At 41.1% G+C, this 21,627-nt stretch overlaps 1 protein-coding gene across 1 annotated transcript; it reads right to left on the bottom strand.

Annotated features, from left to right (window-relative positions):
- Window positions 1–8,103: 8,103 nt before the first annotated feature.
- LOC147889402 (uncharacterized) lies at window positions 8,104–8,970 on the bottom strand. Its single transcript, XM_087391153.1, has 3 exons — window positions 8,670–8,970; window positions 8,449–8,550; window positions 8,104–8,251 (listed from the first exon to the last, which is right to left on the bottom strand). The coding sequence occupies exons 1-3, from the start codon at window positions 8,859–8,861 to the stop codon at window positions 8,195–8,197; spliced, it is 351 nt and encodes a 116-aa protein (XP_087247279.1). The 5' UTR covers window positions 8,862–8,970; the 3' UTR covers window positions 8,104–8,194.
- Window positions 8,971–21,627: the final 12,657 nt, after the last annotated feature.

Genomic DNA, 21,627 nt, shown 5'->3' on the forward strand with positions numbered 1-21,627 from the left:
CGTTATCCTACAGCTCTTCAATGCTACCATATTTTGATGTTATGTAGCAAGCGCAAAGCAAGAATGACCTAGAGAAAGGTTGCCATGCTAGTGTCTCGGCAACCTAGAGTTCTTCATAGCAAACTTTGTAATAACTTAGAACTTCCTATGAAAAGCCAGGCAAGTGATGTGCCTACGTGACAAGGGGACTGAGAGTAACTTGCATGAGCTCTGTAATTCATCGCAAACATTTGAATCAGATATCCCTATTACAAGCACATGCCTATTGCAACATATTGCTGTTGTTATTGCCTATAGCGATGCCAGAAAACAAGCATGAACTCACGCAAAACTTCACACAACAGAGATCCAGAGCATTCAGGGTAGTGAAGTTGCCAAAGTGAGGAGGAATTAAGGGTGCCAGAGAATGGCCCATAATCTATAAAGTCCTGATGAAAGCACCAAATGAGAGGATCGAAGAGAGCGAGTACCTGGATGAATGGCTTGCCGGTCTACTTGCTTGTTCTAATCGCTTGTTCACGTTTGTGCTAAACCGTGGTAGCGCAGTCAAACGATTGCGAGAGAGGGAGACTGCAGTGAGCTCCCAGAGAGAGGAAGGGAAAGCTCCGGTAAGCTGGTTGTCTACTAGATTGAGAGTTCCGTGGCAGAGGGCATTGCCAAGGTCCGCCGGAATGGAGCCACTGAGCGCGTGTTGTCGGAAAGATCCAAGCTGGAAAGCGAGAGGTTCGAAAAAGACGACGAGATTCCACCTGCTTGAACACAATATGAAATCAAACTCAGGATTGCAAAACATACTTCCGTCCAAAACTCAGGAAGTACGTCAAAGAGTACGACGGAAATTAATGATCATACTTCCGTCAAAATCCGCATCACCATCTGAGAAGACTGATCGTCTTCAAGTTCTAGTTGATCAGCCCTTATCTCATGTTCTATCCTACTGTCTCTTTTCCGTTTATGGTTTGCCTAGCACAGATGAGAGAAGCATCAAAGTTAGAGTTATCAAAAGCAATTAGAATAGGCCAATGATGGAAAACCTTTATTGGAAAAACATGCAGTAGTGCCTCGCCTGTCTTATAGATGTAAAGCGTTGCATGCTCAAGGAAGGGGCAGCCTTTGACAGATCCACATCAGCGTTTGAAGAGGAAGAGGTGGAGAGAGTCTTGCTTTAGCAAGAGAGGATCGTGGAGGATGGGGGAGAAGGAGATGGCGAGGAAGATGGAACAAGATTAGGAGGGGATTTCAAAAGCGGCGGCCCATTAAGGGCCATTAAATTTTGGCAGCAAGATTTAGCAAGATTTGGCAAGATCAAGATAAGATTGCACCTTCATAGCTTGTAGAGAGCTTGCAACCGTGTTATTCATATACCATTTTACTCCATATTCAAGAATATTCTCACAATATTGCACAACCTAGACATCATGGTTGGATTGATTTTGCGATTGCATCATCGACAATTCTTCCCCTATGGTTGACAGTGAGGGGAGAGGACTTGTGAGAATGTTCTAAAACAAGATGGCTTCATTGTTGAATTTTACAAGGGATTTTGGCATGTCATTTAGGATGTTTTGGTTAGTATGCTTAATTTTATGTGTTACAATGGTGTTCTATTAGAAGGCACGACTAATGATTGGAGCTAGTAGACAGAGCTGTGATGCTCATCATGGAGGCACCAAGGCTCCAATATGAGGCGACATTGAGCCTTGCAACAATGGCTACCCCTCTAGGCCAAGAGCAGATCAAGTTTCCTATCATTGCTCTACGCTAGAGGCACACTACAAAAGAGGAAGAGGGGGAGGAGTAGGGCAGGGTCAGACAGGGCCCTAGCCAAAGAAATGAAACTTTGTGATCGATGATGGCAGATAGGTTATGAACACAAGAGTCGCATTATCATTGGTGTATAGATGATAGACGGAAGAGGATGGAGATATAGGCATTTAGCAAATGTAGATTCCACCCCATAAGATCCATAGCTTGTAATGGGTGGAATCAATGTCAAGAATTAAAAATCTTGACAAGGCAATAGCTGATTAATGGCCAAAAGTACATGTCTCGTACATGTGGACCAATGCATATTTTCCATAGTTTCCACGCACACCAAATATTTGTGAAAATTATTTTTCCCTTTCATAGGCATATAACCATGGTGGATGCCCCTTGGCCTTCTTTGTCCCACTCTCTTCCAGTCCTGCTAGCAACGCCTTGTGTCTCCCCTTGCCTCATGGTAGTAATAGCCCTCTTGGCGAGCATTTGCTCTCCCCCCTACACCGACCTCTGCTCGTCCATTGCTTCAACTCGCCTAGCCATGTGATTGCCCTGCCGTCCACCAAGGTTGAGCCAAGATTCCTAGCTATGGTGAAAGGGAGGTGGTTCAATAGGTTTCCTTGTGCCCCCCTCAACCCTGTGTACATTAGGTTAGCTACTTCTTGTTAGATTATGCTAGGTTTCATTAAAACTGTACATTATGTTAATCAAAATAGCTTATGTCATCTTCTGTTAAGCAAAAATGCCAATACCTTAATGCCAATTTGTGAAATTTAATGTGAATTGGTTTTATGCTTGTGAATTTTTTACTTAGAAAATGAAAAATATAGGTGCTTGAATCACTCTCATATCATCTAGATTACAAGAGTTACAAATTCTCAACAAAATGCTCACAAAACGGTACTCATTATGTTCGAGATACACTATGCAAAATAGTGCAAAACTACAATTAGGCCCATTAAACAAATTTCTAGAACTTTGCAATCCGGAAACAAAGATTTCTCTTCATGCCATGTTATGAATTCTAGTCATCTATATGTTCTATAAGTTGTACCATGAGACGCTCTTGGAAAGATATTAGTCTAAAAAAAAAACAGCCTTAATGTCATACCACACTCTGATACACTCCACCTATGTCAAGAAGATGTAGACCGAAAGTAATGAAAAATAAGTTGCCAAGAAGAATCCAACTCATAATAGATTGCAACAAAGAAATTAATCGAGTAGCCACATCTTCCGGTCTTCTACATCCCTTCATCACAAAATCAGCATCTAATACATGACAATAATATAAATTATATATGCACATAGCTTATTGCTTCATCACTGCATGTATGACTACAATATAAGTGCATTTGGGACCTATGCTCCAACGCCATGCTAACACCTATGTACAACCACATCCATGACAACTCAGGGAGATTTTAGCATTGTCCTTCTAATAACTAATCCACCACTAGATGCCGCAAACAACAAGATGCCATTTCTAGGCATTTTTAGGCATTGTGGCATTTTTAGGCATTGTGTAGCATGAGTGTAGCATATGCCGCAAACAACAAGATGCCATTTCTAGGCATTGTGTAGCGTATATAATACCTCGAGAAAAGATATGGTCTAAGAAGCTAGAAAGGGTCTTCTTTAATCTTTGAAGATACCATATATAAGAGCCTTCTTTTGCTCTCAATGTATCAGACACAAGGGCTTATGTTCTCCTAATCTAGAAATAGTTTTATTCTTTCATTTACTTTGAATTGATCATGTTTACCATATTCTAGTTCAAACTGTCACTGGTAGTGATGCTCATGGTACTTGCTAATCTACAACTCTAGGCACAAGTGTGTGAGAAACCCTCAAGCATAATGGGATTCTCACTCAATGAAAATTTTTCCTTTTGCTTTGATCCCTTGTTGTTATATGGATACTATATTTTCCCAAGTGGGAGAATCCTTTTGAATAGGGCTATCTCAAAATAAATACCTTACTTCTTTACTCTCACAGGTTTTATCCGATGGATTTAATTATAGAAGTGGCTCTCCACTATTTATTCTTTTTTAAATAATAGATCAATTGTTTGAGAGCCTGAAGGATCTTTACAAAGGCAGTGCTAAATAGACTGAGTAGAACCAAAGAAAATCAAGTATAAGAGGCATCAACTTCAAAAATAGTCCTCCACCATTGATTCAATGCAATCCCTCTGTGGATAGAAAGAAAAAAAAAGAGAGTGACGGGATAAAAAAATTTCAAAAAATAAATTCAAAATTAATGGTGTTCATCAAGATTAGAGATCAATGTATGCAAGAAAGCATAGCATCCTCATAGCATCCTAATCTCATCCTAATGAAAAGGCCAAAAAAGAGTAATAAAGAGAGAAAATCATAGCATCATAATCTCATCCTAATGCAAAGGCCAAAAAGAGCAATAAAGAGAGAAAAGGTTTTTAGAATTCTCTAGAATTCAAGAAAGCATAGTATCCTAACCTCATCCTAATGCAAAGGTCAAAAAGAGCAATAAAGAGAAAAGGTTTTTAGAATTCTCTAGAACTTAAGAAAATGCAATAGGAGCGCTTACTCATTTCAAAAGGAAAATGCCAGTAATAGCATTTCAAAATGTCCCATGACATAAGCCACTCTACGCAAATATCCATGTCACATGTTGCAAGCTTCTAGAAAATTTTCAATATAAAACACCCTTCTGTATATTAACCTTTGGGTATTAAATTACTTCCTTATGTATATATAAATATGTAAGTAATTGAATTAATAAAAACCCATCTGTTGAACTCACGTGATAGGGTTACATATGACGAGTGACCCCCCCCGAGTGGCTTCATTAAACATTATGGAGAGAATATGCCATTATCAACATCTATTTCATGTCTATTATTGGAAACATTTTCTATTGGAATAGGTATCAATGTTAAATGAAGAATCATTTGCTATGGGAATACTTGTTAATGTTACATGAAGTTTCTCTTCTTGTGCCTCTTAATATTTCTATGTTCATGTTTTCATGTCACAATGGAGCCACACCACCTTGTTCATGGCTGAGAGCTATCCTCTCTTTGACATGCATTGGGTGTGAGTGAGTGATGAAATGAGGACTCACTACATGCTGAGGCCCAGCAGACTCTATGTAGTTTCATCTATCGGTGCACCAATTCAAGGTGCTAAGGCTTATCTAGAGTGCTCATATGGATGTGTTTCTATGCTTCTGAGTTTGTTGTGTGTGCCGAGATGACTAGTCTTCGAGATGGGTTGTGGCATAGAACTTCTCCTAAAGTCATTAAGCATCATGCTAAGCTACTGGTCAATCTTGCTATTTGTTTAATTGAATACACTCATAGTGGATACACATGTGTTACCGCTAGTGCAGGCATTGTTTTGCAAGGCACTTCATAGGGATGCCAATGAGGTTAAGGAAAACAATTATTGAAAAAATTCCACTACTAATCCCTTTGACTAGTGAGGCACTTGCTACACTTTACTTTCATATTTCTATATTAGTGTTTTCATGTCATAATGGAGCCCTCAGGGGGGTCACTCATCATATGTAACCCTATCACGTGAGTTCAACAGAAGGATTTTTTTTATTTCTAAAATTTACATAATTAAATATACATAAGGGACTATTTAAAATAGTTTTGGAAAAATTTTACAAATTTGTATAGAAAAGGGGTACATTTTATTCATGAAATTTTGAGGAAATTTTTTACAGATTAGGGACTTTAAATATAGGCCTTGAACGCACGTGATATAGAGGGTTTATACATAGTGACCCCCCCGAGATGGAGCCATACCACCTTGTTCATTGCAAAGAGATATCCTCACTTTGACATGCATTGGGTGAGAGTGAGTGATGAAATGTGGATTCACTACATGCTCAAGCTCAACGGACTTTACGTAGTTTCATTTATCGGTGCACCAACTCAAGGTGCTAAGGGTTCTCTAGAGTGCTCATATGGATGTGTTTCTATGCTTTTGAGTTTTTTGTGTGTACCAAGATGACTAGTACTTGAGATGGATTATGGCATATAATTTCTCCTAAAGTCATACATCATGCTGAGCTAGTGGTCGATCTTGTTGTTTGAATGCACTCATAGTGGATACACATGTGTTACCACTAGTGTAGGCATTGTTTTGCAAGTGACCTCATAGGGATGTCAGTGTGGTTAGGGAAAAAAATTATTTGAAAAATTCCACTACTAATCCCTTTGATGACTAGTGAGGCACTTGCTACACTTTACTTTCATTTTAATGATACTATGTACATTGGCTAGTTGACATACTTAACAATCAAGAAGAATAGATGTGGATTGGATACCAATCACTATACTAGATGTTTGGTTGATAACATCCAAGAAGTTTGGAATTAATAGTGAAGCTAAAGGAAGCAGAATAAGAAGGAAGAGGGCTACTGTCAAGGGGTTAAAGATGATGACAGAAGACTTGAGGAAGACAAGGATGAAGACAACCACCCCAGGGGTCACTAAGCAATATGTAAGATAGCACGTGTGATCAACGGAAGGGGTTTATATTTTTAGGAGTTGCAAAAAGTATACATACATAAGGGGCTTTTTAATTCAAAATTTTCGTACATAAGGGATACTTTTATCATCTCAAAATTTACGCAAGGCATGTATATAGGTTATTAAAGTCTATAAATAGGGGTTTTTTTTAATATCCCTCGATCACACGTGCTATATGGGGTTTTTACGTCATGATTCCTCTCAGACGACCACCGAAACATCTATGAACAAGGCCAAGGGGAACAACCCTAGCTTTAAGAAACCAAAGGAAAAGGTAGAAAATAATGGAAGAAGGCTAAAGGATGATAGCAGAGAAAGAAAGCTTACGGGTCACTCCCCTTCTTGATTGCATGGTTCCACAACTCTTCTCCTTACCTAACAAAAATGTTCCAAGAACGAAGGAAAAAGGTGATGGGTAAAGTAAGAAAGCACACATGAAAGGCGGAAGCACCAACCAATGAAGCAACAAGGTCAAAAGAGAGGACACAAGCTATAAGAGTGCAAGGGAAGGGCCCAACATAGACTTGTGAGCTATTGCGAGGGGTAGTAGGATATCGCTCGAATAGCCCATAGATTTTCCTCTCTTGAGCCTTTGTGCCTTGAATTAGCTCCCATAGTTTCATGGGTAGGGGATTCCAAATTCAAGTTCTCATAAGGGAAAAGAAGGGGATTATTTCTTTTGGACCACATGTTTGGGCCATTTCATCATAGATAAAATGGAAGCCTCTATTCCATTCCTCAATGCTCGGGAGGTTCACTCATGATATGTAACTCTATCACATGAGTTTAATAGAAGGATATTTTTAATTTCTAAAATTTACAAAGTTAAAAATTAACTTACATAAGGGAGTATTTAAAATGATTTTAGAAAAACATTACAGATTTGTATAGAAAAAGGGTACATTTTATTAATGGAAAATCTACAAAGAAGGGATTATACAAATAATCCTTAAATGCACGAGAACAGAGGATTTATTTATTGTGACTCCCCCGAGCCTTAATGATGGCTCTTGATTTGCTCCAAAAGGAGAAAATAAAGATTGTTATCTCAACCAACATTTCAAGCCTGCAAATACTTTTACTCCAAATATTCACGAGGAAAGACAATTGATTGCCTTTATCATAAATTTCCCTCCCTCTTGAGTTTCTATGGCTTGGTGCTAGCTCTCATAGCTTCATGAGTGGGAGAAACAATAATCCAGTCCCCATATAGTGAGATAAACAAAATTCAAATCCGCTTATGGCAAAAAGGAGCTATTTCTTTTGGACCAAATTCTTGAGCCATTTTACCATAGATAAAGAAAAACAAGGGGATCCTCATGTTCTAGGCTTTTCTGAATCAGCTTGAAGAGATTATGGCCATCTACATTTCGATTGGGCCGTTTGAAAAAGCTCATATCCATCTACAGTGTAGATGGCTCAATCTAGTATTTTTGAGCAACTTTGTGGGTAGTAGTATTAGCAAGCTAACTATTAGTTGTGCAAGACATTTGTGTAATCCAAGTCCTTGATTTATCACCAAAATAACATTAGTAAAATTATGTGCGCCAAACACTTTTAATATGTGATGGTAATTAATTGCCACATTTAGAAAGAATCTTTTTATGGGATGGAAGTTATGATGATGATGAACATTGGTTGATGGAAAAGATCTTGATCGAACAAACTCTACCATACGTCATAAATTTGGCACTGTTTTAAGAGATCACACAAACAATGAGCATGATATGAACACTAATCCAGAAAATATACTATCAAAAGGTTGTCAAAATCCTTTGGACGAGTTCTTTGAAAAAAAAAAAATCCTTTGGAGTCACATTAAAGCTTTTACAAAAAGCTTCTTACATAGAGTCAATATGTTGAAAAATATTCATAGCAATGAAATACATATGGGAGTCTTTCTGAATTCTAATCGCCGCCTCCACCAGTTACCTTCTTGAAGGCACCTTTAACAGCATCGCCAGCCTGCCAAAATCGCGTAAAACATCAGTTGATCACAAACCCAAAAACCATTGACCTTAAGGACCCCAGAGCTTGATCGATAATCGATAACACCACACATCAGAGTATCGTTGGCGGCCTTTAACCAATCTCCATCTCGGAATCGGTTGAATTGCGAACCGATGGCAAGCCAGGAAACGCACGATAGGACAGAACATTACCTGCTGCAGTGTATCCCCAGCATAATCCTTGCCGGCAACCGCTTTTTCCTGGATGGTTTGCCCAGTCTGGGACAGCCTCTCCTTGGCGGTCTCAGTCATACCCTGCTTATCGTCGAGCCAATACCGCGAACGCCAAAAGTGAAAGATGTACATTACACACAATGTACTAAAAGATGAGAATAAAATTAGTACCAAACAATCGATTAAGCTGCCGGACGCACCTTAGCATGGCTCTGGGCTTCGCTCGCCTTCTCCTGCCCGTGTTCCTTTACCTCGCCGGCCTTCTGCTGGCCATATTCCTGCGTCTCCCCAGCCTTCTGCTGGGCTTGGCCGGCCTTCTGCTGGCCGAATCCTTTGGTCTCCTCTGCCTTCTCTGCTATGACATTCTTAGCCTGCTGGGCCTGCTCCGCCATTGGTATGAAGTGAGTTAAGGCAAGATATAAGAAAGAAAGCAAGGTGGAAGAGGGTACAAACTGATCAGAACTTCAGAGATTTATCGAGTAGACAATGCCCAGTACTGCGAAGTTGCGAACAGTATAGAGTAGAGAGCATAGAGGCGCGCTTATGTAGTTCGCGAAGGGCTGGGGCGTGTCGCTCGTAGAAAGGCTCTCCTCAAGCATGGCGACACGTGTGGAGAGAGATGCATGGCCGTGCCACGTGTCCCTGCTAAGACTGTGCTTTGCAAGTACGTGTCCCCAAAAACATAATGCTTTGCAAACAAGGTCGCAAAATTGACATGCAAGATCCGTTGGCCAAGGGGCATGATAAGTTGGCAAGGGCATTCGCATTCTTGATTCCTGGCCATGGCTCATGGGAATGCGTTTCAGATGTGCTGTGTTTACGTCTATGCCCACCCCTTTCCTTGTGTGTGAGTGTGCTGTGGATGGGAAATTTTAAAAAAATGTTATGGAAATTTAGCCCCCTACTCAACAAAACGAGTAATAACTTGACCCATCTACAACGGGCTGGTGACCTCCCACCCCCCCCCCCTCTCTCTCTCTCTCTCTCTTTCTCTCTCTCTCTCTCTCTCTTTATATATATATATATATATATATGGACATATAATAACACAACGATAGAAATTTCATTGTTGAAACTGTCGAACAAAACATGAAAATCGAAAATGCATGCATATCCCAAAGTCCATAAAGCTCCAATAGTCAAATAAATATGCAAGTGCACACAGAGGTTCGCTAATGGAATAGACATCGTGCATGACGTCCTAGATATGCTGGAATAAACAGATGTCGATGACGCACGTACCCGCGTGCCAGCGATACCTACACAAGTAGAAAAGGATCAATTTAAGAATTTAGAAAATTGAATGGAAAGACACTTAAGCGTATGTTTACAAATGAAACCTTACCTGCTTCATGAGAGGTGTATGTGTAGTTGCCATTTATACATCGAGCAAAAGCTAGCATTGGCTCACGTGCTCTATACCCTATAAAGGATACAGTGAGCCTAAGGCATCCAGCAGGTCCATCAACTCTATGACTCTTGACTTTAAAGAAGCCAATCAATTTGTATCGAATATGAAGAACTTGCCAATTGGGAGGAATCTATAACCAAAAGAATAGTCTTTTTACACACTCATAGTCGCACAAAAAAACATTCATGTATCTTTTAATAACGGTAGAAACCACCCACCCGTGGAAGTTGTCCATCTCAAGCAGGTCAACCAATAGCTATGCAGATGCGCGAGGACCCCATCCAGGGGGATCTAGTATGGCAAAGAAAGTCAATAAACGTAATGCTTTTTGTTTAAAAATATATAATACTCGAACGCGGCTTCGAAGTAATCATGTACCTGGCACTACTGCAGCGGAGCCAGTGATGAATGTGAAGCTCCTAGCCATCATATCTAGCTACATGCAAGAGCATGTTCGTGGGTTTTAAAAAAACTCTTCATCAATACATGAGCTATATTGAAACTAATGTATAGGTCATAAGCAAACAACGAAAAATATGCTTTTACTTTTAAATGAACAATGGTACAATGTAGGAAGGCAACAACCATACATACTTGTTGTTGTTCTTCTTCTTATAGGACTTCCTTATATACAACATTTGTAGTATGTGGTTCTATTGAAGGATTTCTCCAATGTGTTTGCTTGGGACTATGCTGACATGAAAGAATTGGATCTGAAATTTACCAGCATCGGGTTAATCTGATGAAGTCGGATGCGACTCCGACCAAGATACAACGATATCACATGAATCCTCATGTGGCCAAACAAGTGTGAGAGGAGCTAGAGTGCTTACTACGGGTGGGATTCATAGCACCGATCAAGAATCTGGAATGCATCTCACCTATTGTCATCGTGCCAAAGAAAAATAAGAAATTACGGATTTGTGTGGATTACCGCAAGCTAAATGTGGCCACGGTACTAGATCTCTTTCCTCTACCGTATATGGATTCCATGCTGGATGAAGTGGAGGGTCACGAGGTATACTCATTCTTGGATGGGTATAGTGGATATAATCAAATCAGGATGGCTCCAGAAGACCAGCCAACCTTCATCACATCATGGGGAGTCTATGTGTGTACAATCATGTGGTTCGGATTGTGGAATGCTCCCTCCACTTTCCAGAGAGCAATGCAGGATATTTTCAGCTCGTACTCGATGAACTTCATGTGGATCTTCCTAGACGACCTCGGCGGAACCTTCACCGAGCACCTGTAGCATTTGCGAAAGTGTTTCCAATGATGCATGGAGGTGTCTTTTAGCTTGAACCCTATGAAATGTGCATTCGTGGTACGTAGCGGGAGACTCCTAGGTCATGTCATCTCGGTGGAGGGAATTGCGATGGATCCCGACACGGTGGCAGTGATTATGCAAGCACTTGCACCAACAATGCTTAAGGAGTGCTTGCACATCTTGGGGCAGATCAGATGGCATGGCAGACATTTGCGGTTCCTGGCGCATATGTTCATTCCCTTGAATGCACTTGCTCATGTGGAACCGAAGGCTTTCTTGTGGACCGCGGAGTGCGACAAAGCTTATCGACAACTCAAAGTCCAACTATCAAGAGCACCGGTGCTGATGTCTCCCGATTGGGAGAAGAATTTTCATGTATTTGCTGATGCTTCGGATAGGGCTATTGGTAGTGTCTCGAAGCAGGAAGATGCAAAAAAATGGTATCGCCCAGTATCCTACGCAAGCTGATGGCTCTTGACTATTGAAAAGAATTATTCTGCCATGGAGAGAGAAGGACTGGGAATGATTTATTCAATCAAAAAATTTCGGCATTACTTGTTGGGCCGACCTTTTGTGTTCCATGTTGATCATTCCGTATTCTTGTACTTAGTGAAATAGCAAAGTCTTACGGGTCAATTGGCATGTTGGGTGTTGTTGCTGCAAGAATATGACTTTTATGTTATTCATCGGCCAGAGCTCGCAGCATGCTATAGCAGACTACTTATCTCGACTAGAGTCTGGGGAGCTGCCAACGAGAGTGGAAGATGAATTTCCTGATGCGGAGCTGGCGGCTATTTTCCGAGCGGATCCGATCGAGGTGGAGCCCGAAGTGGTTCCGAAAGGCCCATGGTCATGGTATGATGAGATGCTCTCATTCCTGACTACAAGAATAATTCCCAAGTACATGAATTGAGACCAAAGGAAGCGATTGGCATTGTTAAGCCGATCTTTTGAAGCAGTATTAGGCTAGCTGTATCGACGGCATCTGACAAAGGCCTTGCTGTGGTGTGTCCATCCTCATGAGCAAGAGGAAGTGCTAATGGAAGCCCATTGTGGGGTTTTGGGTGGTCATTTTGTGGGGGAAATAACCACAAAGAAAATTCTACAAGCAAGCTTATGGTGTGGCCAACCATGCAGAAGGAGCATGCTCGGTGGTTTGCAAAGAGTTGCAATCTCTGCCAACGGTTGGGTTAACACACAGATTGCGATCAGATGCCTCAACCCCATCTTACCACTGGAGCCCTTTCAGAAATGGGGTCTAGAATTTATGGGTCCATTCAGGCCAGGTGCTGCCTCCACACGGAATTGTTACATGCTACTAGCACAACTAATTACTGTCCCAAATGGGTGGAAGCTTGAGCTTTGCAAGATAACACTGCAAATTTAGTTTTTGCAAAGTGCCTCTACCAAGATGTGTTCACTCGGTTTGGTTGCCCAATCGAGATTGTCAGGGACAGGGGTACCCACTTTGTCAACAAAGTCATTAAGCGGATGAATTCCTTCTATATGGTGATTCACAAGAAGTCTTCTCCCGACTATCCGTAGGCTAATGGGTTGGCTGAATCAACAAATCATACATTCAAGTAGATTATTTCACTGTTAGTGAATGAGCACTGCACAGATTGGGATGAAAAGTTGTTGGCCACATTATGGGCTTATCGGACAGCTTTCAACGTGGCAACTGGGCTAACTCCTTTCATGTTGGAATTTGGGCTAGAAGCAATTATGTCAATCGAGCATATAGTTCCTAGTTTGCAGATTGTGGTGGCAGACAGGCTTCTTCCATAGGAGTCCATGGTTTTTTGGTTGGATGTCCTTAATCAATTGGATGATATGCGGCTGGAGAGCTACTATCTAACTTTGGAGGTTCAAGCAAGGCAGAAGCCGTGGGTGGACTTGGCTTTGAAGAAAAAGTCATTTAAGCACGGGAAATTGGTGCTATTGTTCAACACTTGTCTAAGGAGGATGCTGGGAAAGCTGAAGCCACAATGGTCGGGACCATTCTGGATATTTCATGACTACGGGTCCACATCTTATTTGCGGTTGTATTTACCGATGGATGGACGCTTGTTTGTGCAACCAACATGTTCAACGGAGGCAATGATGGCTGAGTTTGGCAATCCTTCTCAAGGTGAGTACAAGCTCAATGCATGCAAAGATGTTTAAGTTCAAGACCTGTATCGTTGGATACTAGAGTTGGTTTGTTTGCAAGCGAAGACCTACACAATCACTTCCAGGTCTCGAGGGATGATCACAGTAGCAGAACAACGACCAGTGCCTTGGGCATGTGCTTTGAAGGAGCACATCCATGCAGAGGCTCAGAGGATGGCAACAGTGGTGGATCAGAAGCAAGCTATTAACTCAAAGATTGGCCAAATTTTGGAGATTTATTCCCTTTATAGCTTGATTCTACTGCACCTCGATGGAATACTACATTGATTCTTACTCTTGAGACCAAAGGACCTCTGCAAGATGAGGCTAAAGGCTCCTCTAGTCGAGCACCCAAGAAGTAGAAATGACAAGGCCCTCGTATCATGCAAGGAGTGGTTTCTTCTCTAGCTCCCCTTACTTCTTCTCATGCAGGTGTGATGGAGAGTTTGTCCCATAGTGGGGTGTCCTCAACCCGGCTCAGCGTGATGCATCCACCTCCCCCATTGGTAATGGCCAAATGGGTGACGGTGTCGGTAGCACTTGTGTCCACCGAGATGGGTGTTTCCGAAGGAAGTCCATTGGTTGGTGGGTCACTCACTCAGAGATGGCTGAAACAACTTTAGCACACAGCAGCAACCTCCACTGCAGTGGTAGTAGTGACCGAGGCAGTTTGGGTGTCAACAAACAGCAGTGGAAGATCTCGAGGTGGTCTTTGAGACTAGGGTGGTCTCTCTAACACCCTCAATTGGATTATCATTACGATTGCAACCAATGCATGTGCAGCTGTAGTTCTGTGCACAGTTGCTCACCCGACTTGTGACATAGTGTTCTGCTGTAGAGACCAATTCATCAAGAGTTGCGAGCTTAGAGTCTAAAGTTATGCAGTTGCGAAATGAGAATGAAGCCCTGCAGAGTTAGCAAGCACGGATTCAGCCAATTAGAAGAGCGGGTTGCAGTCCTGGAAGCTTAGGTTCAAGTGGCGAATGCACATTTAGAGGCCACCTAGGAGTTACATTCGGAGTATGTTTCTGGCATTTATGAATTGTTATGTCGACATACTACCAATGGACTGGCTGAGTACTTGTGGGCTTTTCCTGGCACAATTAGTGTCAATATGGAGTAGATGGGTTTGCTCCTTAATGCTTCCCAAGGGGATGTCCGTGCAGAGTGGGGTAGGCAATTTGCACACTGAGGTGATGCAATGGTTTTGCAAACATGTCGAGAGATAGTTCCACATCAATGCCGACCCAGAACTGATAGTGATGCGGGTGCTGGTGCGGGGTCAGGGCCGCAAAGTGGTCCTCAGATGACGCAAACAGTTTTTGGGCCGATGGGATCCAGTAATTCCTTAGGTAGGAGAGGTAGTGCGGATAAGGGTAAAGGAGTAGTTGCAGAGTCAGTACCTACTAGGGAAGATTGGCATGAAAAATATGAAGAACTAGTTGAAGGCATTGTAGAAGCTATTGTTCGATCAGCAAAAAGAGTGCAGATGTTGAAGCGCCAAAGGTGTTCTCTTTGTTTTTGGTTAGAGCTATGTGCCCATTCTTTCAGTCTATCTTTGCCTCCTCGCCCTCCTTAGTGGAATGAAGCGGATTGGTTTTTGGAAAAGTTTTATAATGCACACGTCTTTTCTTGGGTTACCTGATCCCCCCTTGTTTGAGCCTTTGGTAATCCAGCGATCAGCTAGACAAGAAGAATGTTGGCAACAGCAATTGCCACAAGGTGCATGGATTGAGGAGATTCTTCCTATTGAACAGTGGCCTGAGCATCAGTCAATGGATTGGTCAAAGCCGCATCCTTTGCAGTGGTTGATGAATATGGAGCAGGATGAGAGGTTGAAGCTTTGGTTGCAAAAGAGGCAACATGAGACTGCTGATGTAAGTTTGAGTGGAGCTGAGCCTGCAAAGCAATTGCAAACGGAGTTGCATGAACACAGTGATGTGGGACCGAGCAAAGTTGGGGTGACTGGTGCACTTATATAGTGCATTTCCAGTTTGGATGAAGAGTAGAGTTCTGGTGGTGGCTTTTGAATGGCCTAGCAGGATGAAAAGCACCCGAAGTGTAGTGTGCTATTGCACAAGCAAGCGATGCAACCTAGGACGTTTAGACAAGCATAAACAAGTCATGACAATTTGATGTTTACTCTTCAAATGGGGAGGAGTGGGTGTTTTGTTCCCCACAAAAGATTACGCTTTCATTAAGGGTTGTGGTCATTACCTCCAAAGAAATACCCATTACAAAATGCAACCAGCATTAGTGGACACCCTACCCCTAGCTAAGGCTACGTGGAACATAGCTAACATTTGGGAAGATGGTTCCCTACATACATTAAGCATTAATCAAGGAATATTTACGTCAAACCACCAAGCTCAAGACACATAAACCAGCCCTTACTTCTAGAAAAATACTTGACTCTCTATACCCTAACAAATGTGCATAATGGTTATAAGGTGATCAATGATTTATTGGTTGTATTATTAAACATTTTGCTCATGTGCATTAATTATCTTTACTATCATATTGCACACTGAGTTCACTGGCATCCATTTCGCTACCTATCCCAAATAAGTAGCCAATGATGACGTATCTTCCATAATAGAACTCTTACCTTTCCTTCCACATGACCATTCCATATCTGCCTTAGACAATCTTGCCACTAGCATTGGTTGCACCTAATTGCCAAGTTTTTGTTTAGATCAAGGATAACTATTTGAGAACCAACTACCCTACAATATATAACTCTTTTTGACACCTTGCTTAAACAAGACTTTCCCAAAAACCACTAATTGACCTTCTACCCATGGGACATCACACAATTAGTCAGCCATTTGTCTCCAAAATGGCACCCAACAATGAGCCTTCTTCCGCATTCAAGTTTAACTAAATTTTCAAAATGTCAATATGCATCTAGTCTACTTTACTAAAATACCACAAATTTTTGTGACACAGGCTATATGCCAAAACTATATCTATGCAAGCTGAGGGAGGATCATCAACAGCCCTAGCCCTAGCCCTACTCTACCAAATCCATTCAGCTAAGCTAGCATCTCCTCTTAGTCAGCTCCTATCTTTGCACATAAGCAAGTTTACACAAGTCCTCTAGGCACTTACTTAACCTATGATTAGATCCAAAGCCACTATTTGCATTGGAAATTCTAAGCACACCAGATCATACCAAGACATTCCTACCGATCAATCAACTCCTTTACCTTTAGTATTCTCTAAAAACCATTTAATAATAATAGCACATGTATGGAGAATCACATTCAAATAATATTGGAAACCATTTGCCTAGCAATACAACATGCATCATACCAACATCTGGTAATTCGAGACCACCTTTCATCTTTGGAACCTTAAGGCCTCCTAGGGTATCAAATGCATCCTCCTCCTTTTGCCCATAGAAAGGCTCCTAGCATCTTCTATGTCTCATATCAATGGTAATTCTTAAAATTCTACACCAAGGCTACATGCATATTTGCAGCTCTATCAAAATATGTTGAATCATGGTAATATAGGTCTTCCACTCCAAGCTCATCCCAAACCAACTACTATTCTTGGCTTTGATTTTTTATTTAAACCAAGTAAAATGGTGCACATAAGTCCCTAAACCCAAAAGAGACCAGACCCCAAGTATCTTATTATTTCTCCCCTACAAATCCATTGGACCTACAAATTGTTAGCCCAAGGTCGAAGGGTCCCCAATGTTGTCCTCGTTACAAATGTCTTCTACATACTGCATTGTGAACCTGATGACACACAAAATTTTTAAAACACCTCAAATAAAATCCAAATGCTCTCCTTCCTATCATTAGATAGGCAATATCAATCACAAATAGTTGTGTCAACATCTCATTACCCTGGTGCAGCCTACTCTAGAAATCTTTCCCATGTTGGCATATCTCTTCACCATATTAATCAAAGGCATTGAGCAAACTATAAAAAGCAAAGGGTCCAAAGGACAACTTTAACACATATATTGCTTTAATCAAATCTTCCGATCCCCCCCATAAATGCTTAAAATGGTAGAGACATTACCACATTAACAAGAAACCATATTGCCAATGGTATTTCCAAATCCTAGCTTACCCAGCACTACAAGGATGAAATCCCATCTCACTATCTCATATGCCTTGTCCAAATCAAATCCAAATAGCCAACATCATGGTTCTTACTAAAAATTGTACGGTTTGAGATTGTGACTGGGTTAATGGTGGTGTGAAGATTGTGTGCACATTTGATAACATGGAAAGGTAGAAAAGGAATTAAAGCGAATGCTCATCTAAAAATATCTCATGGGGTTGGGCGATTTTGGTAGAGGGTTCACCCCATGCAATAAGTTGGAAGAGATAAGGTCTATGCTCATGGCAACACTTGTGGGGTGGAAGAGGGGCTTTTGGAAGCCATGGAGGTGATTTAGACATAATATGCATTAATGAAGAGAAGTGTCTCTTTTGTCACTGGTGCTCTAGTGGGTTATTCCCTTTTGGCCTACTAATTATATGATTTCTTTACATTGAAGAGTGAATTAGTGTTGCATTGTTGCCATGACAACTCTGAGGAAGTTTATAGAAAGGGTTGTGTTTATGCACTTGGTGGATAAGAGGTCTTTGGGAGGGGCACTTAAACAAGAAATGAAAGATGAGGCATAGTACAGGGTGGCCCACCTGAGAGAAATTTGGAAGGGATGTATGGTTGGTCAAGCTTGTTTTTTGATATGGAAAACATTGCATTGTTGGCTCATGGTTTGGGCTAAAAGCTAGCCAAGTGGATGAGCCTAATCCCTTATGCTTGCTATGTTGGATGAGTGTGGGATCTTTATGGAAGGCAGGTGACATTTGGTGTGGGCACATTTACACGTGGAATTTGGAAAGCTCATCCCTTATGCCTACCAAGAGATCTCAACAATAGAAGTGGAATGGAAGAAGGTGAGAGAGAGGGAGAGCTAGAAGAGAGAGCCACACAAGTTTTGGTGAGTATAGAACACCCTAATCTTCTATGTCATTCATATACATATGTGTTTGAGTATTGTACATAACTGGGATTAAGGAGCAGTGGCCTTTAACCCCCACAACCTCCCACTTAAATGCTAATGCGCCTTTAAGGGAGAACAGCCGGTGAGCATACTATCCAATGCCCATCAATACATGACAATCCTCAAACCACTGACTAGGTAGACTCTTCATCAGCATATCTGTAGGGTTATAATCTATATGAACCTTGAAAAGCCCTCAAGTAACTCCTTGATGAAATGGTACCTGACCTCAATGTGTTTGGTCTTTGCATGAAAGACCAGATTCTGTGCTAGCTAAATAGCACTCATGGAATCACTATGCAATGTCGGTACACCTGTATGAATCCCCAAATCTCCCACTAGCCGATCAAGCCATATATAAACAACCCTCTATGACTGCAACATACTCGGCCTCTTTGTAGACAAAGCAATTCACTTTTGTGCACGAGACATCCACGACACTGCACCACTTGCAAAGGTGAACACATAACTAGAAGTGGATCTTCTACTATCCATATGCCTTGCATAGAGTCTAAATCTGTGTACCCAAGTACACATGTCTCCTCTGCCAAAGCATATGCACATCTCCTTGGTACCCTTCATGTACCTCATGATGCACTTAACTGCGTCTTAACTCCTCTTTCCTTGATTAGCCATATACCGGCTAACAACTCCCACTGCAAATGAAATGTCCGGTCTAGTAGCTATCATAGCATACATAAGACTCCCAACTGCTGATGCATAAAGAACCTTGGCCATCATGGCCCTCTCCTCATCTGATTTGGGACTATCTTCCTGACTCACTTTCACATATGTAGGCAATGGATTACTTATTACTACCTTCCTCCCCTCCATATTGAAACGTTGTAATACTTTTGTAACATACTCCTTTTGTGAAAGCCAAAGGAGTTTCCTACTCCAGTCTCATGAGGTAAACTTTATTAGAGGCAGTTTCGTTCTCATAAGTGGCACATAATTTCTTCCACAAATCTTTCGTAGTCTCCTCATTTACTACTGTGAAATAAACAAAATATACAACATGAAGTCTAACAATAGACTTTGCTAATGCATCAAACTCATTCCAATCATCCTCAGACATATTTGCAAGCTTAGCTTCAATCCCTACCAAGGGTTTAATCTGCTTCTTTTGAATAAGCACATCCCTTATCTATTCTTTCCACAAAGAAAAGTTTCACCCTGACCAACACATAGGCCAAAAAACGTTTTTGCAAACAGATCTGTTTGTAAATACCACCGAAGTGTGAATGATGAGCAACACGGAAGTATTAGGACCTCCTGAGTCCATTGAAACTAACATATCTGTGAATAGTTGCTTCAAACTCAAGTTCCAACACATTGGCAGAAAAACGTTGAAGCAGAGACGGTGAGTCAGCAATCCAACAAAATGATGCCAAATTCAAGAATGAAGGTGTTTTTGAACTCCCAAAGTGCAATGGACACCCAAAGCAGGCAATGGTTGTTGCCTCTATAGGTCATTCTGGACTCTTAGTCGTCAAAAGGAGCATGGGAATCATCAAAGAACGTCTTTTTCCTCCAAAACCACCTGCAAGCTTGAAACCACTCAGAGAACTTTCCAAAGGTTTTTTCAAGGTCTTTGCACACCAGGATGTAGGTAAAGTCACCCAACGAAGCTTCTCCTTCCTCCCACAAAGCTACAGCACCAGACTTTGGGCTCCAGGCTCACACTCGAGCTCAACTAGAACACCTGTGCTCCAATACCAGTTGAGAGATCTCAACAACGGAGTGGAATGGAAGAAGGTGAGAGACAGGGTGAGCTAGAAGAGAGAACCACACAAGTTTTAGTGGGTGCAAAAACACCCAAATCTTCTATGTCATTCATATATATATGTGTTTTAGTATTGTACATAACCGGGGTTAAGGCACAATGGCCTTTACCCCCCCCACCTACTGTGTGGGATATTTGTGGGAGACAACTAACATTTGATGTGGGCACATCATGTTACATGTGGAATTAGCAATGAGGAGTAGAATTCAAGTCAACATTTGCCTAGGTTACAATGGTAGAACCATCTTGATTAGGGATCGTCAAGTGTTGATTTTCCATAGTATTCTCTTGTTGCCCATATCTCAGAGCAATGGGGTTGTTGGTGGCATGTGGGGTTTGCAACTCTATGGTTTCAATAGTGGCGTAGAACGATGCCTTCTAGGGTCAATGATTTTGGGTTAGGTCAAAGATTTGTTACTAGACTTTAGCATGTTGATCTATAAGAAATACACATTGATCCATTCTTGTTTTGTTGCTAGTTGTTCCCTCTATAAGTTTTGTTAGACTATAGGCTACAAGTAGAGCATCCCATGTGGTTAGCCCATTTTTGGACTTGCATTTTATAGAAAATGGTAGTAATATAGGCTAGCATATTTCCCAAAAAGGAAAAAGCTATAGCAATAACTGCTAAAAATTAGTGCTAAAAACCCTAGCTTAGAAGAGTATGCTTTTTGTAATGGATTCCAAAGATAGCCAAAATAGCTTTACAAATATGCCATTTGATATATTGAAGGAATCGATGAAGACTAATACAAGATGCCAAGATATGGCCAGATTTGCTTTAAAAAAAGTATTGATAGATGCATTTATATCCATGAAGGGGCCATGAATAACGATACTAAATTATGGCCAAAATCAAATTGGATAACATATGTGTCTAGTGTGTGAAACCATGGTCTAAGTTGAATCCAATTTGGATGTAAAGATGCCAAGGTATGGACACCTAAAAGTAGGGCAACTTTGCAATGGGAGAAACTAGATCAATTAAGGCTCTTATTATCAGAGTACCTATCTGCTTACAAGACGATATGATAACTACTAGTAGTTGACTTTTGTGTTCTATCTCTAGCATTGACTAGCCTAACTCATAGTAAGTCTAGTTCAGGCATAAAATAAAAAATATTAACCATGATTTTTAAAATGTTAATCAAAATTAAAACATGTGCTAAATTGTGTTCATTTCATGTGCAATTGCAAGGTCTGCTTGTGAGGGGCATTGTGCCTAGAAAGCATAATTGAGAATCCATCTCAACATCATGTTTATATTGTGGATAAGCACTAACACAGAGGAAAAGAATTAGGAACCCTAACCTTGTAGATTTTGCATATATCCATTATCTATGACTAATCTATTGTGTAGTTACTCATTTGTGGTGTTCTCTCTACATGTGCCCTCTTTCCTCATCTTCACTCTTCTCCTACCCCTCTTCCTATTTGAGGAGATGCCCCATGTCAATTCAATAGTTGTCATAATTTACTAGCCCCAATAGTGTCACTAGAGTTAT

This window comes from Dipteris shenzhenensis, chromosome 20 (genome assembly GCF_047967505.1).
Source record: "Dipteris shenzhenensis isolate YYH24624 ecotype China chromosome 20, Dip_SZ_1.0, whole genome shotgun sequence".
NCBI lineage: Eukaryota > Viridiplantae > Streptophyta > Polypodiopsida > Gleicheniales > Dipteridaceae > Dipteris > Dipteris shenzhenensis.